The sequence below is a fragment of the Oncorhynchus nerka genome, linkage group LG10, assembly GCF_034236695.1.
Source record: "Oncorhynchus nerka isolate Pitt River linkage group LG10, Oner_Uvic_2.0, whole genome shotgun sequence".
In the NCBI taxonomy this organism is placed as follows: domain Eukaryota; kingdom Metazoa; phylum Chordata; class Actinopteri; order Salmoniformes; family Salmonidae; genus Oncorhynchus; species Oncorhynchus nerka.
Window position 1 is genome coordinate 56,487,999 of NC_088405.1, and position 26,893 is coordinate 56,514,891.

At 45.5% G+C, this 26,893-nt stretch overlaps 1 protein-coding gene across 1 annotated transcript in view; it reads left to right on the forward strand.

The window, feature by feature from the left end:
- LOC115135685 (fibroblast growth factor 11-like) overlaps window positions 1-19,174 on the forward strand; it is a 58,184-nt gene extending 39,010 nt beyond the window's left edge. Inside the window, exons 2-5 of the mRNA XM_029670604.2 lie at window positions 4-114; window positions 2,092-2,195; window positions 18,605-18,803; window positions 18,944-19,174. Of these exons, the coding sequence (XP_029526464.1) occupies window positions 4-114; window positions 2,092-2,195; window positions 18,605-18,803; window positions 18,944-19,128 (599 nt within the window). The 3' untranslated portion in view covers window positions 19,129-19,174. The remainder of the gene's footprint in view (window positions 1-3; window positions 115-2,091; window positions 2,196-18,604; window positions 18,804-18,943) is intronic.
- Window positions 19,175-26,893: the final 7,719 nt, after the last annotated feature.

The following is a 26,893-nucleotide window of genomic DNA, read 5'->3' on the forward strand; positions in this document are numbered from 1 at the left end:
CAGAGCCCCAGTTGAAAGGCATCGTTACCAGGCTGTACAGTCAGCACGGATACTACCTGCAGATGCAGCCGGATGGCACCATGGATGGCACAAGGGACGAAGGCAGCTCCTTCTGTAAGAGCGTGTGTGTGTGTGTGTGTGTGTGTGTGTGTGTGTCTGTGTGTGTGTGTGTGTGTGTGTGTGTGTGTGTGTGTGTGTGTGTGTGTGTGTGTGTGTGTGTGTGTGTGTGTGTGTGTATGGTATCTGTGTGTGTGTGTGTTTTGGCACATGGCCTGCCAGTCTGGCTAGTAGCCAGGTATTGTATACTTCTCTCAGTGTCTGGTCACTGGCACCAGTTGATTGCTCATTCACCAACCGCTGATCAGGGCTATTTGTCTGTGGCTGAAGTACTGAAGCCTATGCTTTTCCAGAATAGGTGGATACTAGATACTGGTATCCTGGTATACTGGAATAACTACAGCACACAACCCAATCACCATTAACACCAACTCAGATCAGGTCATGGCAACAGTACACAAAACCACACTAAGCACACAATTTGAAACACTGAAATATTCAGTGTTGTTGTATACTTCTCCCTCATCCATAAAATCCTTCATATAGTAAGGTCATGCCAAGAGAAGATAGAAGGAGAAGTAGAGAAATAGAGAGAGAGAGAGAGAGAGAGAGAGATGTGGCAATAGAGTAACAAAGAAATAGAGAAAGAGATGGAAGGGAGAGAATGGAACAGAAAGAGAGAAGGGGGAGTGACAGGGATGAGTGTGTGTGCGCAGTGTGTGGTGACTGGGTCTGTCCTCAGCTCTCCTCTTCTGGCCCAGCTGTCTGCGTGTGTGAGGAGCAGAGCAGAGAGGAGCGTGTGGAACAGATTGACTGGTCTTTGATTGAGCTGGAGGTTGTCAGAGGGTTTGGTGCAGGGTGACTATGACACCACAGAGTGATGAAAAGGGGAGAGAGAAGACAGCAGCATGGTGAGGCAGAGAATGGGGAGGTCACATCGGAGACTTATAGACATGCCTGCTTTCCTGATATACCATGACATCGTTCTACAATAATTATTCAGCAGATAAATAAATAACCACTTGAGACATCTTCAAGGACCCCTAGATTTACTTACTTACTTATAATATGGATTGGATGCATGTATTGACTTTCAACATTAATCTTATTTGATTCCCAAATGCGCCTTTAGAAACTGCCAACAGTGAAAACACACAAAATCAATAAGAGGATTTGACAAAGATCTTATTCAAATATAGTTAGAGATTAGGAATGCCAGATGCCCATTCACAAACAGCAAGGTCTGCAAATAAATAGACAACACAATCACATGTTGACAAAGACGCTGTACTTCTTATTGCATCGGGTTTAGGTTTCAGAATGGGTGTGGATTTGATAAGGATATTTAGTTGGCACATTTAAAATCCATGGAAGCAATAATTGTTCCTTTATCTCTCTCATCTCTACTTTGTCTTTTCCACCCGATCTGTCTTCTACTCTTTCCACTCTGTTTTCCTGTTCTGATGGTTCCATTGGTCTCTATGTAGAAGAGATCAGTAACACCCCTGAAACCCTGCACGCCCCAGAGAGAGTGAGAAGAGACGAGAGAGATAGAGGATAGACTTGTCCTTTCTCTTCCTTCCTTCCTCCCGCCTCTGCTCCTTCCTGACATCTATTTCTGTCATCTTTTTGTCACTCCATCCTCTCTGTTGTTCACGCTCTCTTTCTCCCTTGTTTTCTCCCACTGTCTCTCTCACATGCTCTCGTTCTATTCCTTTGTGTTTCACCAGTCCTCTTAGCTGTATTCAGGGAGGTGCTGCACCCAGAGTAGAGCAAAAGTATGGCAAACCTGAGGTGACGTGATGATAGCCCCTCACTCCAACAACACTCCATATCTTGCTCATGACACTGGCTTAGGCTCAGTGAGGTTGTGACCTTTGTGCCTGGTAGGGTTATTCAGAGGTGAAACAACAGCCATGTTAATTCCTATAGAAGACAATCTAGGAAGCTCTTGATTGCTGCTCTCTGGGTTGGTCTAATGTCAGTCTCATGTTCTAACGTTTCTCTCTCCTCCCTCTTTCCGCCTCTCTGCAGCACAGTTCAACTTGATTCCTGTGGGTCTGAGGATCGTGGCGATCCAGGGGGCGAAGACAGGGCTCTACCTGGGCATGAACAGCGATGGGTACCTCTACACCTCTGTGAGTCCACATGCTCAACAATACATAAACCAGTAACATTGGACAATGTGTCTTTTACAGTAATGTTTCTGAGTAAACCTGGGGGAAATGGCTGTGTGGCAATAGGCCAGTGCCAGCAATAGAGATACTCAGTGAAGCTTTAGCTCTCTAAATGACAGTTATAATGACCATGCAACGGCTGGAACAGCCATATCAGGAGTGGACTGCTGTTGCGAAATCTCCTCAATTACGGTCTGTGTTGTTGCTGTCCATGGTGCTGAACTCTGTGCCAAGAGAATCTGGTTTCTGCCCATGATGCTGAACTCTGTGCCAGGAGAATCTGTTTGCTGTCCATGGTGCTGAAATGGACTTCAATCTGGAGTTGCACATCCTGTTCCATGGGCTTAGATTCAGCGGTGCAGTTGAGCCACTTAGAAATATACACCCCCCGTAAAAAAATTTGGGGTCACTTAGAAATGTCTTTGTTTTTGTGCATTAAAATAACATCAAATTGATCAGAAATACAGTGTAGACATTGTTAATGTTGTAAATGACTATTGTAGCTGGAAATGGCTGGTTTTTATTGAATATCTACATAGGTGTACAGAGGCCCATTATCAGCAACCATCACACCTGTGTTCCAATGGCACTTTGTGTTAGCTAATCCAAGTTGATCATTTTAAAAGGCTAATTGATCATTAGAAAATCAAATCAAATCAAATCAAATGTATTTATATAGCCCTTCGTACATCAGCTGATATCTCAAAGTGCTGTACAGAAACCCAGCCTAAAACCCCAAACAGCAAGCAATGCAGGTGTAGAAGCACGGTGGCTAGGAAAAACTCCCTAGAAAGGCCAAAACCTAGGAAGAAACCTAGAGAGGAACCAGGCTATGTGGAGTGGCCAGTCCTCTTCTGGCTGTGCCGGGTGGAGATTATAACAGAACATGGCCAAGATGTTCAAATGTTCATAAATAACCAGCATGGTCGAATAATAATAAGGCAGAACAGTTGAAACTGGAGCAGCAGCACGGTCAGGTGGACTGGGGACAGCAAGGAGTCATCATGTCAGGTAGTCCTGGGGCACGGTCCTAGGGCTCAGGTCATCCGAGAGAGAGAAAGAAAGAGAGAATTAGAGAGAGCATATGTGGGGTGGCCAGTCCTCTTCTGGCTGTGCCGGGTGGAGATTATAACAGAACATGACCAAGATGTTCAAATGTTCATAAATGACCAGCATGGTCGAATAATAATAAGGCAGAACAGTTGAAACTGGAGCAGCAGCACGGCCAGGTGGACTGGGGACAGCAAGGAGTCATCATGTCAGGTAGTCCTGGGGCATGGTCCTAGGGCTCAGGTCATCCGAGAGAGAGAAAGAAAGAGAGAAGTAGAGAATTAGAGAACGCACACTTAGATTCACACAGGACACCGAATAGGACAGGAGAAGTACTCCAGATATAACAAACTGACCCCTAGTCCCCCGACACATAAACTACTGCAGCATAAATACTGGAGGCTGAGACAGGAGGGGTCTTTGCAATTATGTTAGCACAGCTGAAAACTGTTGTTCTGATTAAAGAAGCAATAGAACTGGCCTTCTTTAGACTAGTTGAGTATCTGGAACATCAGCATTTCTCAGTTCGATTACAGGTTCAAAATGGCCAGAAACAAAGAACTTTGAATCTGCAATGTACAATTTTATGGGGGTTGAGTACAGTATGCAGCTATAGTACAGCGTCTGTACTGAGGATGTACTGCTCAGCGTTAAGTCTCTTTACCGAGCATAGGTAATAGGGTGTAAGCTCTGTGTGTGATTAAGGATGAAAGGTTACTGTGCCCCGAGCGTCTAGATTGCCACACAACATAAAAACAGCAGAATAATAACAAGGGATTAGCCACTGCAGTGTGACCAATTACCTACACTGTGTCTGGTGCTACTGTAAAGGACATAGAGCAATAGCATTACAGAGTAGTGGAACATTCACTCAATCTCACTGTGTGTGTGTGTGTGTGTGTGTGTGTGTGTGTGTGTGTGTGTGTGTGTGTGTGTGTGTGTGTGTGTGTGTGTGTGTGTGTGTGTGTCACAGAATCAATTTTTTAAAACACAGGGTGTAACCGTGCGATACTTCATACATAAAGTCTGTCAGCGTGCAGTGCACGTAGGGCAGACGCATTCAAGTTGGGAGTGTCACGGAGAACAATCATTTGTTAGTCGTTGGAGCGTTGGTGTAAGGTTGTAACAGCTACACCTCTGTCAGTGTGAGAGAGAGAGAATATCCCTGAGCTGAAGATTAACATTCTGCAATGAGAAGGCTTTTGTCTATTGCCTCTGTGTGTACAGAGGCAATAGGAGCACCGGGTTGAAAGGAAACACAGTCAAAACCCCTCGGTAACTCACAGAGGCCTTCTATGTGGCTTCAAGCAGACAGACAGAGTGTCTTCCCTTAGAATAGAATCATGCTGAGGATGTGTAACCTTGTGTGTTTGGTGTGTGTTACAGTCACACACCGGTAAGCTGTTGTTTGTGAGAGCGGATGCATGTTTGAAACAGTGATGTACTCTGTTTTGTGACTGTGTGGGTGAGAGGCTGAGGTGAGTGACAACAAGAGACACAGAGGACACTGCCATTGGGGAAAACCTCTGCAGGGCTCTCAGTCAGTCAGTCAGTCAGTCAGTCAGCCACTCACTCACTCACTCACTCACTCACTCACTCACTCACTCACTCACTCACTCACTCACTCACTCACTCACTCACTCACTCTGATTCTTTGTCCTCCTCTTTTCAATTAGGCTGTGCATTGCAGTAAAAATGTGATCAGACAGCTTTTGTCAGGCTAGTGAAGCACATAGCCCAGGAGGGCAGTATGGAGCTAATGACAAGGGGGAACTCCATTTCACAGCTCTGTTGTCTCAGCCATGAGCCTCAGCTTCCCTATACCTGTAGGAGACTCCAGGAAAATGGCTTCTGTCCTGGTAAAAATAGTGCTCAGCTCTGTCCTGACCCATTTTATCATCTGTGTTCTCTGGAAAACCCTCCTGGGCCATGAGAGGGGGGAGATGTGTGAGAGAAGGGGGCCGATTGTGTGTGTGAGTGCAAGTGTGTGTGCGTGCGAGAAAGATAGATAGAGAGATGGTGGATGGGAAGAGGCACAATTGAGAGCCTAGATTTCACAGATGCAGTTCCAATGCATGTCAATCAGGCATGTCAATCGGTGATTGCGTATTTAATGGGTGTGTTGATGTACGTATGCATACCTTCAATTATAATGTCTATGATGTAATATATGTTCAGCGCATTTGTGTAGTGGTTGATGTGTGTGTGTGGGCAGGTTTTACACATTCGGTTATGTATATTTGAGTGGATAATTGTGTTTGTGTCTGTGCTTGTATGAGTCATTTCTATTGTCTGCGTTTAATTGCTTGTGAGGTTATACATGTAAATCACTGTAATATCTATGTGGTGCTGTATCTCTCTGTCTGTCTGTCTGTCTCTGTGTGTGTGTGTGTGTGTGTGTGTGTGTGTGTGTGTGTGTGTGTGTGTGTGTGTGTGTGTGTGTGTGTGTGTGTGTGTGTGTGTGTGTGTGTGTGTGTGTGTGTGTGTGTGTGTGTGTGTGTGAGAGAGAGAGAGAGAGAGAGAGAGAGACAGAGAGAGAGAGAGAGAGAGAGAGAGAGAGAGAGAGAGAGACCTTTCCTGATGAATGGCTTTGTAGTCCATTCTTCTCCTGTGAGGGCTGCATTGAGATGCAGGACAACACAGCCGTCCAGATAGCATCACCTCCATCACAATGGGGGAGAGAGAGAGAACAGGAGAGAATTGGAAAAAACAGGAAAGGGGAAGAAGAGAAGAGTAATCAGGCAAAACGGCAGGGAAAGAGAAAGAAGGGATGAGGTATAGAGAAACGGAATGGAATGATACAGAGGCAGACATGCTGCAAGCCAGGCAATGAAGTGCACTTAGGATAAGTAATGCTGTGTGCAGGCAGGGTTCCTTCTTTCTATTCATTTATCACTAGTCCAGCAACAAGGTTCTGTGCTAAGATGGTACTAATAAGTAAGAGATGTAGTCTTTCCAGCCACACAGCATCAGATAGCGTGTACATATCTGTATGTGTATTGGGTGTGAATGTGTTGTGAACAAAGAGCATTGTTTTGACAGATGTATCACTGCTGTGTAATTTACCCCGAGCCTATGACAAAGGCCACTGCTGATCTAATGACACACAGAGACATCACAAGTGCACTACCTCCCTCCGTTCTCTCTCTCCTATGAAGGGGATATTGAAAGGGGGATGACAAATGGAGGTATGAAGGGATGTGAGGTGGATGCGTGGTCACCTCTGTCACTCCCCTGCATGTGAATCACATCAACAGAGACTGTTAATCAACCCAGAGATGAGTGTAGAGTAGGCAGTAGACTCCACTTACACATCCCCTAGCCCCAACTCACTCTGCTCCTAGCTATCACTCACACAATATAACATCATACCAAGCCGTGGCATCATAAACCATTAGAGAAGGGCCATGTAGTTATGGTGACAGAGGGCGTCGCGCTCATTTTGATTTTGTCCATTCACACCAAACACAATCTGGGCAGGTTAAAATAGCAAAACCAACTGTGAATCAACTACATTAATTTCGGGGCAGGTCGAAACACACATGAAACATTCATGGATATTTAGCTAGCTTGTCCTGGGAGATGAACATTTGGTTGTTATTTTAGCTGGTTCTTTGTCATACAAATTGTGTGTTTCTCTACTCCGACGATTCATCCACAGATAAAAAGGGAAGCCGGGTTTGTTTTTAGTTCATCTTCAATGAATCTCTCCTCTTTTGTCTTTCAAGCTTCCACACAGGTCTGTAACTTCCTGATACCCAGTCAGGAGGGGACTTGCAGCGTGTGGTGCGTCTCCAATAGAAACAAGCTCTATTTTAGCGATTGGGTACGCAGACGCTCGTTCACAACCTCCAGCCCAATCAAAGACCAGCGCTCGAGCAGTGTGGGTGAAATGATTGAATAACCTGTGTATTGCGATGCTCGTGCACACAACATGACCACTGAGGTCAGCCTCGCCCTCTGGTAACCCTTCTCTTTAAGTGCATCTACAGAGCCGTGAAGAAGTATTTGCCCCCTTTCTGATTTTTTCTATATTTTGCCTATTTTCTTATACTGAATGTTATCAGATCTTCAACCAAACCCTAATATTAGATAAAGGGAACCTTGAGTTTACAAATAACAAAAAAAATGGATACTTAATTTTAAATATTGAATTAACAAAGTTATGCAACACCCAATTCCCCTGTGTGAAAAAGTAATTGCCCCTTACACTAATAACTGCTTGTGCCACTTTTAGCTGAATTGACTGCAACCAAATGCAGAACTGTTGTAACTCTTGCATGCAGAACTGCTGTAACTCTTGCATGCAGAACTGCTGTAACTCTTGCATGCAGAACTTCTGTAACTCAGCAACATTTGTGGGTTTTCAACCACAAACTGCTGGTTTCAAGTCCTGCCAATTTGGGATTAGCCCATTCCAAAACTTTAAATGTGTTGCTTTTTATCCATTTTCATGTAGACTTGATTGTGTGTTTTGGAATGTTGTCTTGCTGCACGACCCAGCTGTGCTTCAGCTTCAGCTCACAGATGAATGGCCAGAAATTCTCCTGTAGAATTTTCTGATGCAGAGTAGAATTCATGGTTCCTTCTATAAGGCAAGTTGTCCAGGTCCTGAGGCAGCAAAACATTCCCAGACCATCACATTACCACCACCATGTTTGACCGTTGGTATGAGGTTCCTAATGTGGAAAGCAGAGTTTGGTTTTTGCCCGACATAACGGGACCCATCTTGTCCAAAAAGTTGACTCAAGTTTGCCAAAAGGCAACTGAAAGCACCTGGATGATCATCAAGACTCTTGGAAGAATGTTCTATGGACAGATGAGTCAAAAGTATCACTTTTGCATGACATTGGGTATTGCATCACTTTTTTTAAATTGAATAAATTATATAAGTATGTAATTGTTGTGTTATTTGTTCACTTTGGTTGAAGATCTGTTTTGGTTGAAGATCTGATAACATTCAGTTTCAAAAATACGCAAAAGTAGAGAAAATGAGAAAGGTGACCAATGCCTTTTCACAGCCCTGTACGCCTTCTTAACCCTTGTGTTGTCCTTAAGGGTCAAACAATGACCCACCACTATGTATAGCAGCAGAGAAAAAGCCCTAAATGATATTTCTTCAACTTGAAATGTGATGACTTTTCCTAGAGTGACCCCTACGTTAGAAAAAGTGAAACGTCGCCTTTGTTCATATTTCCATGAAAGCTGTACACCACCAGGGCGCAAAAATTGTCTTAGGGTCATTTTTGACCCGGCAGTTATAAAATCATTTGCACACCACAAAAACAAAAACAAAGACACACACACACAATGAGATATTGAGATTATGTGTGGTACTGATTGAACTCCTGAAGAGGAAGATCACCATGGTCGGCACAGTTAGAAAGAACAAGCCTGAGCTCCCCCCTGCACTCCTCGGAACAAGGGGGAGAGAAGCCTTCTCATAAAGGTTTGCCTTCACCCCCACCACCACTCTAGTTTCTTACCTCCCAAAGAGGAACAAAAATGTGGTCCTCCTGAGCACACTGCACAAAACGGCTGAGATCAGTCATCATGAAGACAGGAAGCCAGCCATCATCCTGGACTTCAACCACAACAAAGGAGGTGTGGACAACCTGGACAAGGTGATTGGAACTTACAGCTGCAGGACCATGACTGCCTGCTTGCCCCTGGTCATCTTCCATAACATTGATGTGTCCTCATACAATGCCTTTGCGATATGGAACAAGATCAACCCTACCTGGATGCTTGATAAACGAAACAAGAGGAGGGTGTTCCTGGAGCAGCTGGGAAAGGCACTTGTAACCCAATGCATTCAAAGAAGGGAGTGCCTCCCCGGCACAGCAGCCTCTGCAGCGCTTGTGAAAGCTGTTCAGGGGACTGAATCTTGTCCTGATCCACCATCCACCTGAGGCTGCAGCTGGGGCAGGCAAGAGGAGGAGATTCCAATTCTGCCCCCCAAAGAAGGACTGTCAAATAATACTATGTGCTGCACATGTGAGAAATACATCTGCAAAGTCCATGCACACACACTTGCATACTGTCCTACATGTGCTAATTAGAGATGATTGATTTATGTTTTTCACATTTTTGTTTTGTATCTACTATCTTATTTTATTCATATTTATTGTTGTTGTTTATACACCTTGTGGGTGGGGGCAATGGTTAAAAAAAATGGGAGAAGGCTAGTATTTTGTAGTTAATTCCTCATTGTTCAGTGTATAAGAATATATCACTATGTTGCCAAAAAAGACTCAAGACTGTTATTGTTCAATAAAATGCATTCAAAACTACTTTCTGCACATTTCTGCTACTTTCTTAGGCTATACAAGTGATATCTCTTGCTAAAAAAACTATGTTTACACTTATGCAATACCTTCAGCAATAATAATAATAATAATAAACCTCTACTTTAGTAAAGAAAACAATTAAAACAGGTGTGTTGTAATTAAAATGAGTGGCGTCCACTGATTAAATGCAGTCTTTCTGCATTGTGAAGAGGGAAAACACAGATATTCACAAAGTTTGTGATGAATGACAGGTTGTTTCTTCATGCAAAATAGATTTGGGGTTTAAAATTATCCAATTAAGCTGCTTTATTTGAAGGGTTTAGTGAAGGCGGGTCATTTTTGACCCTCAGGACAAGGGGAGTATACAGAATGTTAAGACGAGACAAGGGTTAACTTAGGTAATAGGCCATGTCACAGAACATCTGCACCTGGTTCTAAAAACATCAACAACATGTGCTAGTGTCCCCCAACTCTGCACACTCCAAAACACACACACACTCCGACACACACACACACACACACACACAGAGGAAAGACCCAATAGGAGATTCAGTGAAAGTTTTGAGGGGGGGTTGTTGCTACAGCGTTAATACAGCACCATGGAATATGGCGGGATTACTGTAGCTAGGCAGATTCCACAGCATCTCCCAGAATACCCGGGACTGCTGGGGATGGTCAACAGACCCAGGCAGGGCTGGCTAATGTGTCACTACCACCCCTGCTGGCAATACAGAGCAGTACACCAAGGAAACAGGACCTCCGTCTTACTATGAGCCCAACACATATTGTATTTTACTCCCCCGTCATATTTACTAAGCATTTGCACTGGTGCAAGAGGTGATTTACTTATCAGAGAAGAACAGACAAAGTTGTTATGCGAAAGGAGGTTGTTTGAAAGAGAGAAAGTGGCATAGAACTCCCCCGCTATGGGAGACTCAATTGCGTACTCCTCACATTTTCTCCCCTCTCTTCCCACCTCCTTCTCAAAACCCATGGGAGGAGAAGGTCAGAGAGGTGGGACCTCTGGCCTTCTCAACCAATGGTTTTGAGTAGGAGGCTAGGAGAGTAGTTTGCCATTGAGATTCTCCCTATGAATCTGCTTGAGTAGCCCTAAATGTATGAATGACTGATGGGTGAGGAAGAAGTACCAGTTACAATAAACACCTTGTGTGCTAGCCCCTGGCCTGAGTCCTTGGCCTAACTAGTGTTTCAGGAGAGCAACGTAGCGTAACGTATGGTGGCGTTAGGAGTTCAGCTTCTTGGAGCAGGTAGAATAGGTGTGATCAGGCACTGAGGGAGGAGGAGGAGGAAGAGGAGGAGGAGAAAGGAGAGGGTTGAGGAGAAGGTCGGGACACTGCTCTGCATGATAAAGAGGTTCTTCCCATCCTCAGGATTCTCTCCACGGATGCTGGATATTACCTATTTCGCCAGCTTTCATTAGAATTCATTCTGGCTGGAGATGCAGGGAAAGGAGGCTGCCCGAGTCAGTCAGTAAGTCACAAGTGAAGGGTGAGATTTTTATTTAATTTAATATTTTGTCCCCCCTTCTACACTTAAAAATGGTGACCCTCCCTGTCACGTTCAACACACGCTCAGCAATTATTTACTCCACTGGTGGTTCTATAGGTACTCAGTGGAAGTTCAAAGGTCACATTGTGGGGGAGGTGTCTTCCATTCTAAAGATAGCTACATAGCCGTCTTTGTATCAAAGATAATTGTGTAGTCTAGAGCGATTTCCTAGGTTAGCTAGCCAGCTATTGTCGTTCTTTTAACGCAACGTAACGTAATCAACACTGCTAGCTAGCCAGCTAGCCCCGAATAGCAGCACAGTAGAAACTATTACACTCAACGGAACGACTTGATTAGTGTAGTGTCAACAACGCAGCCAATGCCAGCTAGCCTACTTAGTCAACAACGCAGCCTCTGCCAGCTAGCCTACTTCAGCAGTACTGTATCATTTTAATCATTTTAGTCAATAAGATTCTTGCTACGTAAGCTTAACTCTCTGAACACTCGTGACGTGTAGTCCACTTGTCATTCCAATCTCCTTTGCATTAGCGTAGCCTCTTGTGTAGCCTGTCAACTATGTGTCTGTCTATCCCTGTTCTCTCCTCTCTGCACAGACCATACAAACGCTCCACACCGCGTGGCCGCGGCCACCCTAATCTGGTGGTCCCAGCGCCCGACCCACGTGGAGTTCCAGGTCTCCGGTAGCCTCTGGAACTGCCGATCTGCGGCCAACAAGGCAGAGTTCATCTCCGCATATGTCTCCCTCCAGTCCCTCGACTTCTTGGCACTGACGGAAACATGGATCACCACAGACAACACTGCTACTCCTACTGCTCTCTTCGTCTGCCCACGTGTTCTCGCACACCCGAGAGCTTCTGGTCAGCGGGGTGGTGGCACCGGGATCCTCATCTCTCCCAAGTGGTCATTCTCTCTTTCTCCCCTTACCCATCTGTCTATCGCCTCCTTTGAATTCCATGCTGTCACAGTTACCAGCCCTTTCAAGCTTAACATCCTTATCATTTATCGCCCTCCAGGTTCCCTCGGAGAGTTCATCAATGAGCTTGATGCCTTGATAAGCTCCTTTCCTGAGGACGGCTCACCTCTCACAGTTCTGGGCGACTTTAACCTCCCCACGCCTACCTTTGACTCATTCCTCTCTGCCTCCTTCTTTCCACTCCTCTCCTCTTTTGACCTCACCCTCTCACCTTCCCCCTACTCACAAGGCAGGAAATACGCTCAACCTCATCTTTACTAGATGCTGTTCTTCCACTAACCTCGTTGTAACTCCCCTCCAAGTCTCCGACCACTACCTTGTATCCTTCTCCCTCTCGCTCTCATCCAACACTTCCCACACTGCCCCTACTCGGATGGTATCGCGCCGTCCCAACCTTCGCTCTCTCCCCCGCTACTCTCTCCTCTTCCATCCTATCATCTCTTCCCTCTGCTCAAACCTTCTCCAACCTATCTCCTGATTCTGCCTCCTCAACCCTCCTCTCCTCCCTTTCTGCATCCTTTGACTCTCTATGTCCCCTATCCTCCAGGCCGGCTCGGTCCTCCCCTCCCGCTCCGTGGCTCGACGACTCATTGCGAGCTCACAGAACAGGGCTCCGGGCAGCCGAGCGGAAATGGAGGAAAACTGCCTCCCTGCGGACCTGACATCCTTTCACTCCCTCCTCTCTACATTTTCCTCTTCTCTCTCTGCTGCTAAAGCCACTTTCTACCACTCTAAATTCCAAGCATCTGCCTCTAACCCTAGGAAGCTCTTTGCAACCTTCTCCTCCCTCCTGAATCCTCCTCCCCCCTCCTCCCCTCTCTGCAGATGACTTCGTCAACCATTTTGAAAAGAAGGTCGACGACATCCGATCCTCGTTTGCTAAGTCAAACGACACCGCTGGTTCTGCTCACACTGCCCTACCCTGTGCTCTGACCTCTTTCTCCCTCTCTCTCCAGATGAAATCTCGCGTCTTGTGACGGCCGGCCGCCCTACAACCTGCCCGCTTGACCCTATCCCCTCCTCTCTTCTCCAGACCATTTCCGGAGACCTCCTCCCTTACCTCACCTCGCTCATCAACTCATCCCTGACCGCTGGCTACGTCCCTTCCGTCTTCAAGAGAGCGAGAGTTGCACCCCTTCTGAAAAAACCTACACTCGATCCCTCCGATGTCAACAACTACAGACCAGTATCCCTTCTTTCTTTTCTCTCCAAAACTCTTGAACGTGCCGTCCTTGGCCAGCTCTCCCGCTATCTCTCTCAGAATGACCTTCTTGATCCAAATCAGTCAGGTTTCAAGACTAGTCATTCAACTGAGACTGCTCTTCTCTGTATCACGGAGGCGCTCCGCACTGCTAAAGCTAACTCTCTCTCCTCTGCTCTCATCCTTCTAGACCTATCGGCTGCCTTCGATACTGTGAACCATCAGATCCTCCTCTCCACCCTCTCCGAGTTGGGCATCTCCGGCGCGGCCCACGCTTGATTGCGTCCTACCTGACAGGTCGCTCCTACCAGGTGGCGTGGCGAGAATCCGTCTCCACACCACGTGCTCTCACCACTGGTGTCCCCCAGGGCTCTGTTCTAGGCCCTCTCCTATTCTCGCTATACACCAAGTCACTTGGCTCTGTCATAACCTCACATGGTCTCTCCTATCATTGCTATGCAGACGACACACAATTAATCTTCTCCTTTCCCCCTTCTGATGACCAGGTGGCGAATCGCATCTCTGCATGTCTGGCAGACATATCCGTGTGGATGACGGATCACCACCTCAAGCTGAACCTCGGCAAGACGGAGCTGCTCTTCCTCCTGGGGAAGGACTGCCCGTTCCATGATCTCGCCATCACGGTTGACAACTCCATTGTGTCCTCCTCCCAGAGCGCTAAGAACCTTGGCGTGATCCTGGACAACACCCTGTCGTTCTCAACTAACATCAAGGCGGTGGCCCGTTCCTGTAGGTTCATGCTCTACAACATCCGCAGAGTACGACCCTGCCTCACACAGGAAGCGGCGCAGGTCCTAATCCAGGCACTTGTCATCTCCCGTCTGGATTACTGCAACTCGCTGTTGGCTGGGCTCCTGCCTGTGCCATTAAACCCCTACAACTCATCCAGAACGCCGCAGCCCGTCTGGTGTTCAACCTTCCCAAGTTCTCTCACGTCACCCCGCTCCTCCGCTCCCTCCACTGGCTTCCAGTTGAAGCTCGCATCCGCTACAAGACCATGGTGCTTGCCTACGGAGCTGTGAGGGGAACGGCACCTCAGTACCTCCAGGCTCTGATCAGGCCCTACACCCAAACAAGGGCACTGCGTTCATCCACCTCTGGCCTGCTCGCCTCCCTACCACTGAGGAAGTACAGTTCCCGCTCAGCCCAGTCAAAACTGTTCGCTGCTCTGGCCCCCAATGGTGGAACAAACTCCCTCACGACGCCAGGACAGCGGAGTCAATCACCACCTTCCGGAGACACCTGAAACCCCACCTCTTTAAGGAATACCTAGGATAGGATAAAGTAATCCCTCTCACCCCCCCTCCCCCTGAAAAGATTTAGATGCACTACTGTTCCACTGGAGGTCATAAGGTGAATGCACCAATTTGTAAGTCGCTCTGGATAAGAGCGTCTGCTAAATGACTTAAATGTAAATGTAATGTAAAGAGATAGATAGCAGATTACCTGGGTCCTTGAGGCTGACTCATGGATTAAAGGTATGGTAATTACAGAAACTAGGTTGTATGAGATTAGTCATAGCAGCCATGGTAGCTGAGTTGGAGATTATGAGGATGGTTAGTCCAGGGGTTTAGCGGTCGGTTTATGAAGAGGGTCCTTAGTCTGTGCTGACGTCTTTCCAGGAAAGCTCAGGAGACGTCCTGCTGTTAGATAGACCTCAAAATGAAGACGTGGGTTATAATTAGGCTCATTCCACAGGATTTATCAAAGATTGTCGTCATGGTAACGTTTACAAGTACAACACGTGGATTATCGTCAGGGTCATTTCAGAAGTCGACTGGTGGGTTTTCGTGAGGGTATAATTTCAGAGAGGAAATTGTGTTATCATGAGGGTCATTTCAGAATTGAAGGTTATCTAGGTCTTAGTAATGGGTTATCCTGCCTGGTGATGATTCAGACGTTGATTGTGGGTTATGGTGACACAGAGGTCAGTGGTAGGGTCCAAGGTTATGGTGATTGGAGACCAATTGTCCTTGGTGCCCTGCTTCCAACTGCAGGTCCTGGGGGAGAACCAGGGGAGAACCAGGGGAGCAGGCCTCAGACTCAGACCCTCTTTCTCCCAATGACATGTGACTGGCATTAAACAAAGCCTGTGTGTCCATGTATGCTGATGATTCAACTATATACTTGTCAGCAACCACAGCTAATGAAGTCACTGACACAGTTAACAAAGAGTTGCAGTCAGTTTTGGAATGGGTGGCCAGTAAATTGGACCTAAACATCTCTAAAAACTAAAACGAAGCTCTAGACCTCAGCTGAATCTGGTCATGAATGGTGTGGCTGTCGAACAAGTTGAGGAGACTAAATTGCTTGGTGTTACTTTAGATTGGAAACTGTCATGGTGAAAACATAATAGATTAAATGGTTGTGAAGATGGGGAGAGGTTTGCCCGTAATAAAGAGATGCTCTGCTTTTTTGACACCACACTCCGTAAAGCAAGTCCTGCAGGCTCTAGTTTTGGCTTATCTTGAAAATCCCAAATTGTTTGCATAGTCAACTTACGCACAGCTCTGACACACACACTTGCCCCACCAGACATGCCACCAGAGGTCTTTTCGTAGTCCCCCAAATCTAGAACAAATGGAAGAAAGCGTACAGTATTATAGAAAGCCTCCCCTTCCATCTCATATTGCTGAAATGAACAGCAGACCTGATTTCAAAAAACAGATAAAGCAACACCTCACAGCACAACGCCTCTCCCCTATTTGACCCAGATATTTTGTGTGTATGTACTGACATGTAGGCTACGTGTGCCGTTTTTAAATGTACGTAGTTCTGTCCTTGAGCTATTCTTGTCTATTAATGTTCTGTATTATGTCATGTTTCATGTTTTGTGTGGACCCCAGGACGAGTAGCTTGTGGCTTTCGCAACAGCTAATGGGGATCCTAATAAAATACCAAATACCCTTTCTCTCTCTCCCTCCACTCCCCTCCTCTCTCTCCTCCCCTCCTCTCTCCCTCTCCTCCCCTCCTCTCTCCCTCTCCTCCCCTCTCCCTCTCCTCCTCTCCTCCCCTCCTCTCTCCCTCTCCTCCCCTCCTCTCTCCCTCTCCTCCTCTCCTCCCCTCCTCTCTCCCTCTCCTCCCCTCCTCTCTCCCTCTCCTCCTCTCCTCCCCTCCTCTCTCCCTCTCCTCCCCTCCTCTCTCCCTCTCCTCCTCTCCTCCCCTCCCCTCTCCCTCTCCTCCTCTCCTCCCCTCCTCTCTCCCTCTCCTCCTCTCCTCCCCTCCTCTCTCCCTCTCCTCCCCTCCTCTCTCCCTCTCCTCCCCTCCTCTCTCCCTCTCCTCCTCTCCTCTCCTCCCCTCCTCTCTCCCTCTCCTCCCCTCCTCTCTCCCTCTCCTCCTCTCCTCCCCTCCTCTCTCCCTCTCCTCCCCTCCTCTCTCCCTCTCCTCCTCTCCTCCCCTCCTCTCTCCCTCTCCTCCCCTCCTCTCTCCCTCTCCTCCCCTCCTCTCTCCCTCTCCTCCCCTCCTCTCTCCCTCTCCTCCCCTCCTCTCTCCCTCTCCCCCCTCCTCTCTCCCTCTCCTCCCCTCCTCTCTCCCTCTCCTCCCACCCCTCTCTCCCTCTCCTCCCCTCCTCTCTCCCTCTCCTCCCCTCCTCTCTCCCTCTCCTCCCCTCCTCTCTCCCTCTCCCCCTCCTCTCTCCCTCTCCCCCTCCTCTCTCCCTCTCCTCCCCTCCTCTCTCCCTCTCCACCCCTCCTCTCTCCCTCTCCTCCCCTCCTCTCTCCCTCTCCTCCCCTCCTCTCTCCCTCTCCACCCTGATTAATAATGAATGAACCAGATCATTTATCAAGCTCCTTAAGATACCATACCTGACAGAAGACGTATAAATAACTCTGTGATCTGGGGGGGGGGGGGGGGGGGCTGGGTGTGGAAAGTACCTACAGATGAGGGTGGCTCAGGTGGTCCGGAGGTACGATAGAGAAAATGGGGTCGAGGGGAACTGAGGAAGGATATGAGGGTGTGGCGGAGCGAAGTGGAGATATGGCATGATTGACTTTCCCAGACACGCACAGCACCTTGAAGGTGAGAGGTGATGATCTGGGAGCGTGTGACCATGGAGATCCTTAATGCTGACGAGTCCACTACTGACTCCTTAATGCCCCTTCTTATTGCCGACTCGTCCTCCACCATCTCCCCCAGTCTCCCTGAGCCCCTGAGAAAGTCTCCAGTCAGCTGTTTCTGCCCTTCTGCTCGCACTATATAAATCGTGCAGATTGGGTTTGCTCTCTGACAAGGGAAGGAGGCTGACAGTGACTAAGAGAGATGTATACCTGTCGCTAGTGGTTACAATCACCAGGCAACATTCTGCAGGGTTTAGTGGTCCTTATGTGAGTGCTGGACATAGACGGGTTAAACACTGGTGTAGGGACTGGGGAGGTGTTCTAGCAGCCAATAACTATCGAGTTTCCATCTGAGATTTACCCCAGTGTTTTACCCAAAAGGCTCAGACTTTTCTGTTTCCATCTACGGGGGCCGGCAGCCATGTTTTTACTGGGCCATGGCCTTGGTGGAACTGCTCTAACTTTGGGGACACCTTCTCACAAAACAACAGTCTTGAATGACGAAGAAGTTGTTGATTCTGCTCGCCCCAACATTTCTGGTTGCCCCCAAGGAAACACAATAACACTAGAGCCCATATTAACACAAGACACCGGTGACACACAGGTCTGGGGTAAGTCTTAGGTGGAGGTGAAACCATAAATGTTGGATACGCTTTAACTTTGAAGGGGTTCTGCTATGTGTGTTCACTTTCAGCCAGTATTACAGTGTGTTGAATGTTGAATTTGAAGGTTGAAAGGGGACTTCCATCTGAACCATTTGTTCTGCCTCCGTACTTTCACGTGTTTCCAAAACAACTGTGAATGTAATTGTTGTGTTGTGTATTTATTCATTTGCATACTAGGTGCGCGTATTTGTAGGTATGTGTCAATCTTTTGTTTATGGGAGAGTTTCCCAGTGGTTTCTCCCTTCCACTGTACCTTTAGAGGGCTTCGTTAAGTTCATACCACTGATGCTGTAACGTAATCCCTCTCTATGAGTGTAATAATTCCACACTCTTCTCCCCAAAGACCAGGATGTTCTCGCTTTTTCAAAGGAACACGAGTACACACAGAATCCTAGCATTCCCTTCCATTCCCCGTAGACACAACTCTCTTAATGAATACGTTTTTCACTGAGCGTGTGTGTGCGCCTACGGTATTTGTGAGCACATACTATGCATGCATTGGAATGTCTGTTTGTGTTTCTGGGTTGGCTTAATGGGTTAACAGTCGATCCTCTCATGATGTTTGTTGTGTTTGTTCTCCTTCAGGAACACTTCACTCCAGAGTGTAAGTTCAAGGAGAGTGTGTTTGAGAACTACTACGTGACGTACTCCTCCATGCTCTACCGCCAGAACCAGTCGGGCCGCTCCTGGTATATCGGTATCAACCGCGACGGACAGGTTATGAAGGGCAACCGGGTGAAGAAGACCAAGGGAGCCGCACACTTCCTGCCTAAAGTTATTGAAGGTTGGTCACATGCCCTCCAAGCTACGACGAATGTTTGAGAGGAACAAATAAGACACGGATATATCAGAAACGTATGAAGTTATCATAGATGCCATAGATGTGCACTGGACACTCAACCGTTTCTCTCTTCTGCTCCACAGTTGCCATGTACAAGGAGCCATCGCTACACGAACTAGTCAATGAACAGAAGGAAAAAGAGAAGGAAAGAGATAAAGACAGCCCTGCTCGGAAGACAGTGAAAGCGTCAGAAGAACGTCACGAAATAACATTCTCCATCAAGAACTGCAGGAAAGAGAAAAAAGCTCCCAAGGCTGACGCCTCGTAGCACAGGGGACCTCGGGGAGGGGGAGGGGGAGCAGTGACACTGAGAACTCAATGGGGACTCAATCACCCATCATGCGTTGGGCTGGCTGGAGGAATGACCCTCATGGGCTCCCTTTACCAGAAGTGCACTGGGCTGCACCATGCTGACGGGTCAGGGGTCAACAGCTCATCAGCAGCTCACCAGGTCTGGTTCTGGGAGGGTTTCCTCTCACCTGTCACCAGAGAGAGAGAGAGATGGACCAGGGACCGAGTCAGCATCACCACCCTTCCACCCTGTCAATCACCTCTACCCCTCCTCTGGTACACTCACTACCAAAAGCACAGCCTGCGTCATACCTCTTCAATTGATCTACTGCCCTCCATCAACAGTCTCAATTTTCAGAAATCACCTACCCTCGCCCACACACAGTCCTTTCTAATCCGTGTATTTTGATGTATGTGCGTGCGATTGTGTGTGTGTGTGTGTATGTTGGAGAAAAAGTGTGTAACACTAATCACTTTATGTCATCATAACCGCCATGCGTGGGTCCACTCTTCTAAGTAATGGAAATCACCATTGTGAAAGTGTCGCTATGCCTGGCCTCCACCATCTGCCCACCTGCAAATCACACACCCCGCAGCTGGACGTGGGCCATCAAAGTGATGCTTTATTGGACAGCATCAGGGGGATCTATTTATATTTCATAGTAGGCCTGTCTGTTGAACCGCAGTCTGCCAATCACTTTCAAAAATGCCAAATCTTCTGCTGAAAGAGAAAAGTCAAGCCAGCTCTTTTTTGGGATCAGAGATATCTACAGGCTACAGGATAACCTTTTTCAGTGACCAGCCTTTTCTAGCTCACTCTTTCAAAGTCCATTTCTCCTCTGATCAATCACAATGAGGAAATAAATGGAGGGAACTGAAGAGGTTTATCATATTAAATCACGAGGATGATGTAAAGGATGATAACGAGGATGATGAGGATGAGGATAAGGATAATTACAATGGTTACAGTGATTATGGTGATATTGATGATTCAACTGCCGTGTAACCTTGCAATAATCTCACAGGCAAAATAACGAGAGAGAAATGTCAGGGTATCCCATTATCTGAAGTTGATAGCCATTTGCCCTTCTGGAGCCATGAAAGCACCATGTCCAAATTACTATTAGAACCCTGACTGGGACATGACTGCCATGTCTGGCCCACATAACAGTAGCCTGACAGAGATGGTTTCAGATTGGGCTCAGCAGGCTGATTCTGAGCATGTGAGAGAGTGATGGAGCTACATGCCCTCTGGGCCCAATGTTATTATGATGCAACTCTTTGAAGGTTATTTCCTGGGGATTTTATGGAATACAGACATAATTGCTTAAGTTATTCGCTTAAATGTATGTAAAAAAAATAATAATAACATGTCTCTGCAATATTTGTACAGGTTTGAGTCTCTGTCAGAGCTGGGCTGTGTTAAAAAAGAAAGTATGGCATTTTATACAAGTGAGGGAGATAGTGACCGTGGTTATGAATGTGCATGCTTAAAATACTCCCAATTGCTAGCCTCCAAAACTCACCTTGTGGTGCTCATAATTCACTAAACTATTTCAGATAAATGGTAAGGATTGGACCTGTTGAATCTGATTAAATTCTCTGTCACCTGAAAGGTAGTGCCAGTGACCGCTGAGTGTATCCTTTGCTTGGCAACTGTTGTCGACAGGAAGCAGAGTTTAAAGCTGACATCAAAGTCTGAGGAGGCTCTTAGCTGGGAGCACAATAGATATATGGGGCTTTCTGGATGAGTTTTTATAAAGACACAGCTGGAGCACCTACTTGCTATTCTAAAGACATCTCACTGCTTATCCCCTCACCAGAGTTATCAAATCACCACAGAGGAATCCACTCGCAAATATGGATTTCTTTGTGTGCGTGGCTGTTTGTGATTGTGTTCTTCTCCCAGTGTATGGATGTTTGTGGGAATATGTGAGTTTATTTTGGGAGTGCATAGTGTGCATATCCATGTTTGTGCAAGTGTCCGTTTCTGTGTGTGTGTGTGTGTGTATCTGTGTGTTGAGTGGGAGGGGACTTCTACAACGTCCTTCATACTGAACATGGGGCACTGGTGAGGGGTGTCTTAGTGATGTCCTTCTCTGTGGAGATGATGTTTGGGTGACAAATGGCCACCTTTCAAACCCAGCACTGCCACCACATTGTTATTGGCCTGAGAGTGCTGAAGGAAGCAATGGGCAATAGCATCTGAAACAGATCATGGACATAAAAGTACAACATACACAGGGACATCCTGGTGTACAGAAGGCTGATTTTCTAAGCATGGGGATATATGAAGTAAAATGCCCAAAGGCATTGCTGCGTAGCTTGTTCCTGCCATGGCGGCTGTGCTGTCAGAGTGAGATGGCAGGGGTGTTCTGTGTGACCAGCTCCTGTCCTGTCTAGTGGGTCACCGAGAAGGGATGGCAACACAAGTGAGCTTATTATTTTCGTCCCTTACAGAGCCCCTCTATAAGAAGCAGGCAATAGCAGTGGACTGCCTGTAAATATGTTACACAACATTACAGAAGACGAGGGAAAACCCAGAGAGGGAAAATGCATAACAAATGAAAATCCAATCAAATTTGATTGGTCACATACACTACACGTGTTTAGCAGATGTTATTGCGGGTGTAGCGAAATGATTGTGCTTCTAGTTCCGACAGTGCAGCAATATCTAACAATTAATATCTAACAATTTCACAACATATACCCAATACACACACATCTAAAGTCAAGGAATGGAATTAAGAATATATAAATATATGGATGAGTAATGTCAGAGCGGCACAGACTAAGATACAGTAGAATAGTATGGAATGCAGTATATACATATGAAATGAGTAATGTCAGAGCGGCACAGACTAAGATACAGTAAAATAGTATGGAATGCAGTATATACATATGAAATGAGTAATGTCAGAGCGGCACAGACTGAGATACAGTAAAATAGTATGGAATGCAGTATATACATATGAAATGAGTAATGTCAGAGCGGCACAGACTAAGATACAGTAAAATAGTATGGAATGCAGTATATACATATGAAATGAGTAATGTCAGAGCGGCACAGACTAAGATACAGTAGAATAGTATGGAATGCAGTATATACATATGAAATGAGTAATGTCAGAGCGGCACAGACTAAGATACAGTAGAATAGTATGGAATGCAGTATATACATATGAAATGAGTAACGCAAGATATGTAAACATTATTAAAGTGACATTCTAAGAATGTTACATGTCCCCAAAATCTACAGAATGTGAGAAGGATGTTTTTGGCATGTTATTGAGGATACGAGTATGTCTGAGATGGTCTAGAATGTTCTAAGAGGGTCAGAGTGTGTAGGCAGTCGTTGAGATATAGTCATGTTCTGAAATATCAGGCCTGCTTTTTGGTGATGTAGACTATCTGAGAACGTTTTTGGGTTAGACTTAATATTAGGGAATGAGGGTTCCTTGCTGAGTTCTAACGTATGAGGAGGAAGTTTCACTAGTTCTGAGAAAAAATGTGAGGCAGAGAAAGTCAGCAAGTTCTGAGAAAAAATGTGAGGCAGAGAAAGTCAGCAAGTTCTGAGAAAGAATGTGAGGCAGAGAAAGTTTACTATGAGAAAGAGGAAGTCAATGAGAGTCAAATTAAGTTCAATAGTTCTGAGATAGAATGTGAGGCAGAGAAAGTTTACTATGAGAAAGAGGAAGTCAATGAGAGTCAAATAAAGTTCAATAGTTCTGAGATAGAATGTGAGGCAGAGAAATTTCACTAGTTCTGAAAAACAATGATATGCAGAGAAAGTTCCCTAGTTTTGAGGTAGAATGTGAGACAAACTGGTTTTCTACGTCTGAAACAATGTGAGGCTAAGTTCACTAGTTCTGTTATTGAATGTGAGGCATAAAAAGTTCACTAGTTCTGATATTGAATGTGAGGCAGTAAAAGTTCACTAGTTCTGATATTGAATGTGAGGCAGTAAAAGTCAGCAAGTTCTGAAAAAGAATGTGAGGCAGAGAAAGTTTACTATGAGAAAGAGGAAGTCAATGAGAGTCAAAGAAAGTTTAATGGTTTTGAAATAGAATGTGAGGCAGAAAGAGTTCACGTTTTGTGATAAAATGGGAGGGAGAAAAAGTTTACTATGAGAAAGAGTAAGTCAATGAGAGTCAAAGGAAATTCAATAGTTTGAGAAAGAATGTAAGACAGCGAAAGTTTTAAGAAATAATGTGAGGCAGAGAACGTTCTGAGATAGAATGTGGGACAGAGAAAGTGCACTAGTTCTGAGAAAGAAAGTAAGACAAAGAAAGTTCAATTGTTCTGAGATAAAATGTGAGGCAGAAAAAGTTTACTATGAGAAAGAGTAAGTCAATGAGAGTCAAAGGAAATTCAATAGTTTTGAAATAGAATGTGAGGCAGAAAAAGTTCACACATTTTGTGATAGAATGTGAAGCAGAGAAAGAGGAAGTCACTTAGAGTCATAGGAAGTTCAATAGTTCTGAGATAGAATGTGAGGCAGAGAAAGTTCACTAGTTTTGAGGTAGAATGTGAGACAAACTGGTTCACTAGTTCGGATATTGAATGTGAGGCAAAGTTCACTCATTCTGATATTGAATGTGAGGCATAGACAGTTTACTAGTTCTGATATTGAATGTGAGGCATAGACAGTTCACTAGTTCTGATATTGAATGTGAGGCATAGACAGTTTACTAGTTCTGAAATAGAATGTGAGGCAAAGTTCACTCATTCTGATATTGAATGTGAGACAGTGAAAGTTCACTAGTTCTGATATTGAATTTGAGGCAGTGAAATGATATTAAATGCGAAGCAGGCCTGTTTGGCAGTGGTGGAAAAAGTACCCAACTGTCATACTTGAGTAAAAGTAAAGATACCTTAATAGAAAATGACTTAAGTAAAAGTCAAAGTCACCCAGTAAAATTCTACTTAAGTAAAAGTCTAAAAGTATTTGGTTTAAAATATACTTAAGTATCAAAAGTAAATGTAATTCCTAAAATGTACTGAAGTATCAAAAGTAAAAGTATGAATCATATAAAATTCCTTATATTGAGCAAACCAGACACCACCATTTTCTTTACTTTTCTTTTTACGGATAGCCAAAGGCACACTCCAACATTCAGACATTATTTACAAATGACGCATGTGTGTTTAGTGAGTCTGCCAGATCAGAGACAGTAGGCAGTAGGATGACCAGGGATGTTCTCTGTTTAGTTAGTCCACTAGATCAGCGGCAGTAGGGATGACCAGGGATGTTCTCTGTTTAGTTAGTCCACTAGATCAGCGGCAGTAGGGATGACCAGGGATGTTCTCTGTTTAGTGAGTCCGTCAGATCAGAGGCAGTAGGGATGACCAGGGATGTTTGGTTGATAAGTGCGTGAATTTGACTATTTTCCTGACCTGCTAAGCATTCAAAATGTAACGAGTACTTTTGAGTGTCGAGGGAAATGAATGGAGTAAAAAATACAATATCATCTTAAGGAATGATTTGAAGTAAAAGTAAAAGTTGTCAAAAATATAAATAGTAAAGTAAAGTATAGCTACCCCAAAAAACTACTTAAGTATTTTTACTTAAGTACTTTACACCACTGCCCTTTGGTTCCGATATTGAGAGCAAGCCAGAGGGATATTTAGCTGGTTGAGGCAGAAATAACAAATTAGCTATCATAAAGTAAGGCAAAGAGAGCTCTTTTCTTGATTAGAGCAGAATTTAAGGCAGAGCAGGTCCCACAAGGGGAGGGGGAGGGGTAGTGATGTTGAGAATACAAGGACAGTTGTGGTTCCCACACACACACGCTCGCACATGTCCGCTTCGAAGTCACACTCCACTTAATGCGCAATCTCGTCAAAAGGTGTCCTATATGTCTACTGCCCATTAACCTTCCCTCCACACACTGTGTGCTTGTACACGCGTGTGCATTCGTTTGCACTTGTGTGTCTGTGTGGGTGAGTGAAAGAGTGACTGAGCGAGTGTAATGACCTACCTGTATGTGTGCATGAGTGTGTGAGAGAGAAAAGGGAGAGAAAGGGGAGAGGGGGAAAGAAAACAAGAGAGTGAAGTGACGATCGATAGACTCAATAAAAGCCAAAGAGGAAAGCAATAGTATAGCGTTGAGAGCAATAATGTCCCTTAGGTGCAGTGGGAGGAACAACCCATGTTTGTGGACAATGAACTCAAGAGCAGTTTTGTTCCATTCCAATGTGCAAACTGGACAACGTGGCCTGTTGCACAACAAATGTGGGGGCAGATATTTCTCCCATCTTACGGTACATTTCAGAGATCAACAGCCCCATACAACTGGCCAGTGTGATCTGGCCATGTACTGAGCTACTTGGGTTTCTGTCGTTTAACAGTCCTTTTCTGAGACTCGGGGGACAATGCCGTGGAACTCCATTAGAGTGCACTCTGTTTGAAGGACTTTGGTCTTAGGTTCTGACCCAACTGGGGTCAAAACAGGGAACACCAATCTCATAATAACAAGAGAAAATAGTGGTTAAAATGTCATTATAATAATAATAAATACTAGGGATTTGAAAGTACTTCCAAAGTCTGGCTTAGCCTTTTTTGGCTGTTTAAGTATGATTTAACAGCAATGTTTATTAGTGCTGTCAGTCTACAGTACACAGCTAAAGGCCAGGGAAATTGTTTGGATGGACAACAAACCTAGCATTTGTTGGTGCTTTCCTGGCTCATTGTTTCATAGAAATATTACTATATAGTTATGTCCATATATAAATAATATATGTGATATATGTGTGTGAGGTGTTGTATTGATATTTTTCAGACAATATCTCCAAGAATAGGTGGTGAACATTTTTCTTGTTGTGTTTTACTTTGCGTTGTCATGACTTTCTGATGCAGACTCTTGGGAGGGATGTTTTTCTTTCCTCATACCAATCCTCCCTTCAATGTGGTTTTGTAGGTGAACAAAAGTGTTGTGCTGGGGTGAAGTGGTAAGGGCACTGGTTCATCGTTCCCACAGAATGCTAAATGAGGCAGTGTGAGCTTCCACCCAAACTAAATCCTCTGGGTGGAAGCTCACAGTGTGAATGATTTACAGTATGCCAAGAGATTTAACCCTAAACTGTAAATGTTGTCAAAGTTCAAAAGAGTACGTGGAAACATGCAAAGGCCAGATTTGTCCTCCTAAAGCCAACACCTGTCTGTCAGTCAGTTATGACCTTTCCCAGCAATGACCAGACTTCCCCAGCACCCACTGGGCTCAGTGTTATGGTCACACAAGTCTTCCAAAAACAAACTACGCCCCCTCCTTTTTCCTCTCGGCTCTTGGTTTATCTCAGTCCTTTCCTCTCGTCTTCCAAGAGTAACCGACGTCTTCCAACAAGAGCCATAAGTAATAACACAGGGCTTAGCACTGATGGAGCCTATGAAAGAAGGGCTGTGGTATTACTTACCAGGTGGGACTCTACATGACAACTGAGCAGAGCTCGATCTACTAACACTCCAGCCACAACAAAAACTGAGACGAGAGTATGAACAATGCAGATAGGATTAACAACTTGCAATTGGGACAACCAGCTCGCAAGGATGGCAAACCGTCATCAGCAAGGATTAACAGTTGGCAAGGAGGACTAACAGGCTACAAAACAGTCCAGCAGTCTGCAATAAGGACAACAAATCCAGGTTGACTTGAGAATTTTTTGCAACGCATGCATGCACCACCATTTACCAACTTTCATGATAAGGGACGACTCCTCCTCCACAGTAACTAGAGACACACCGG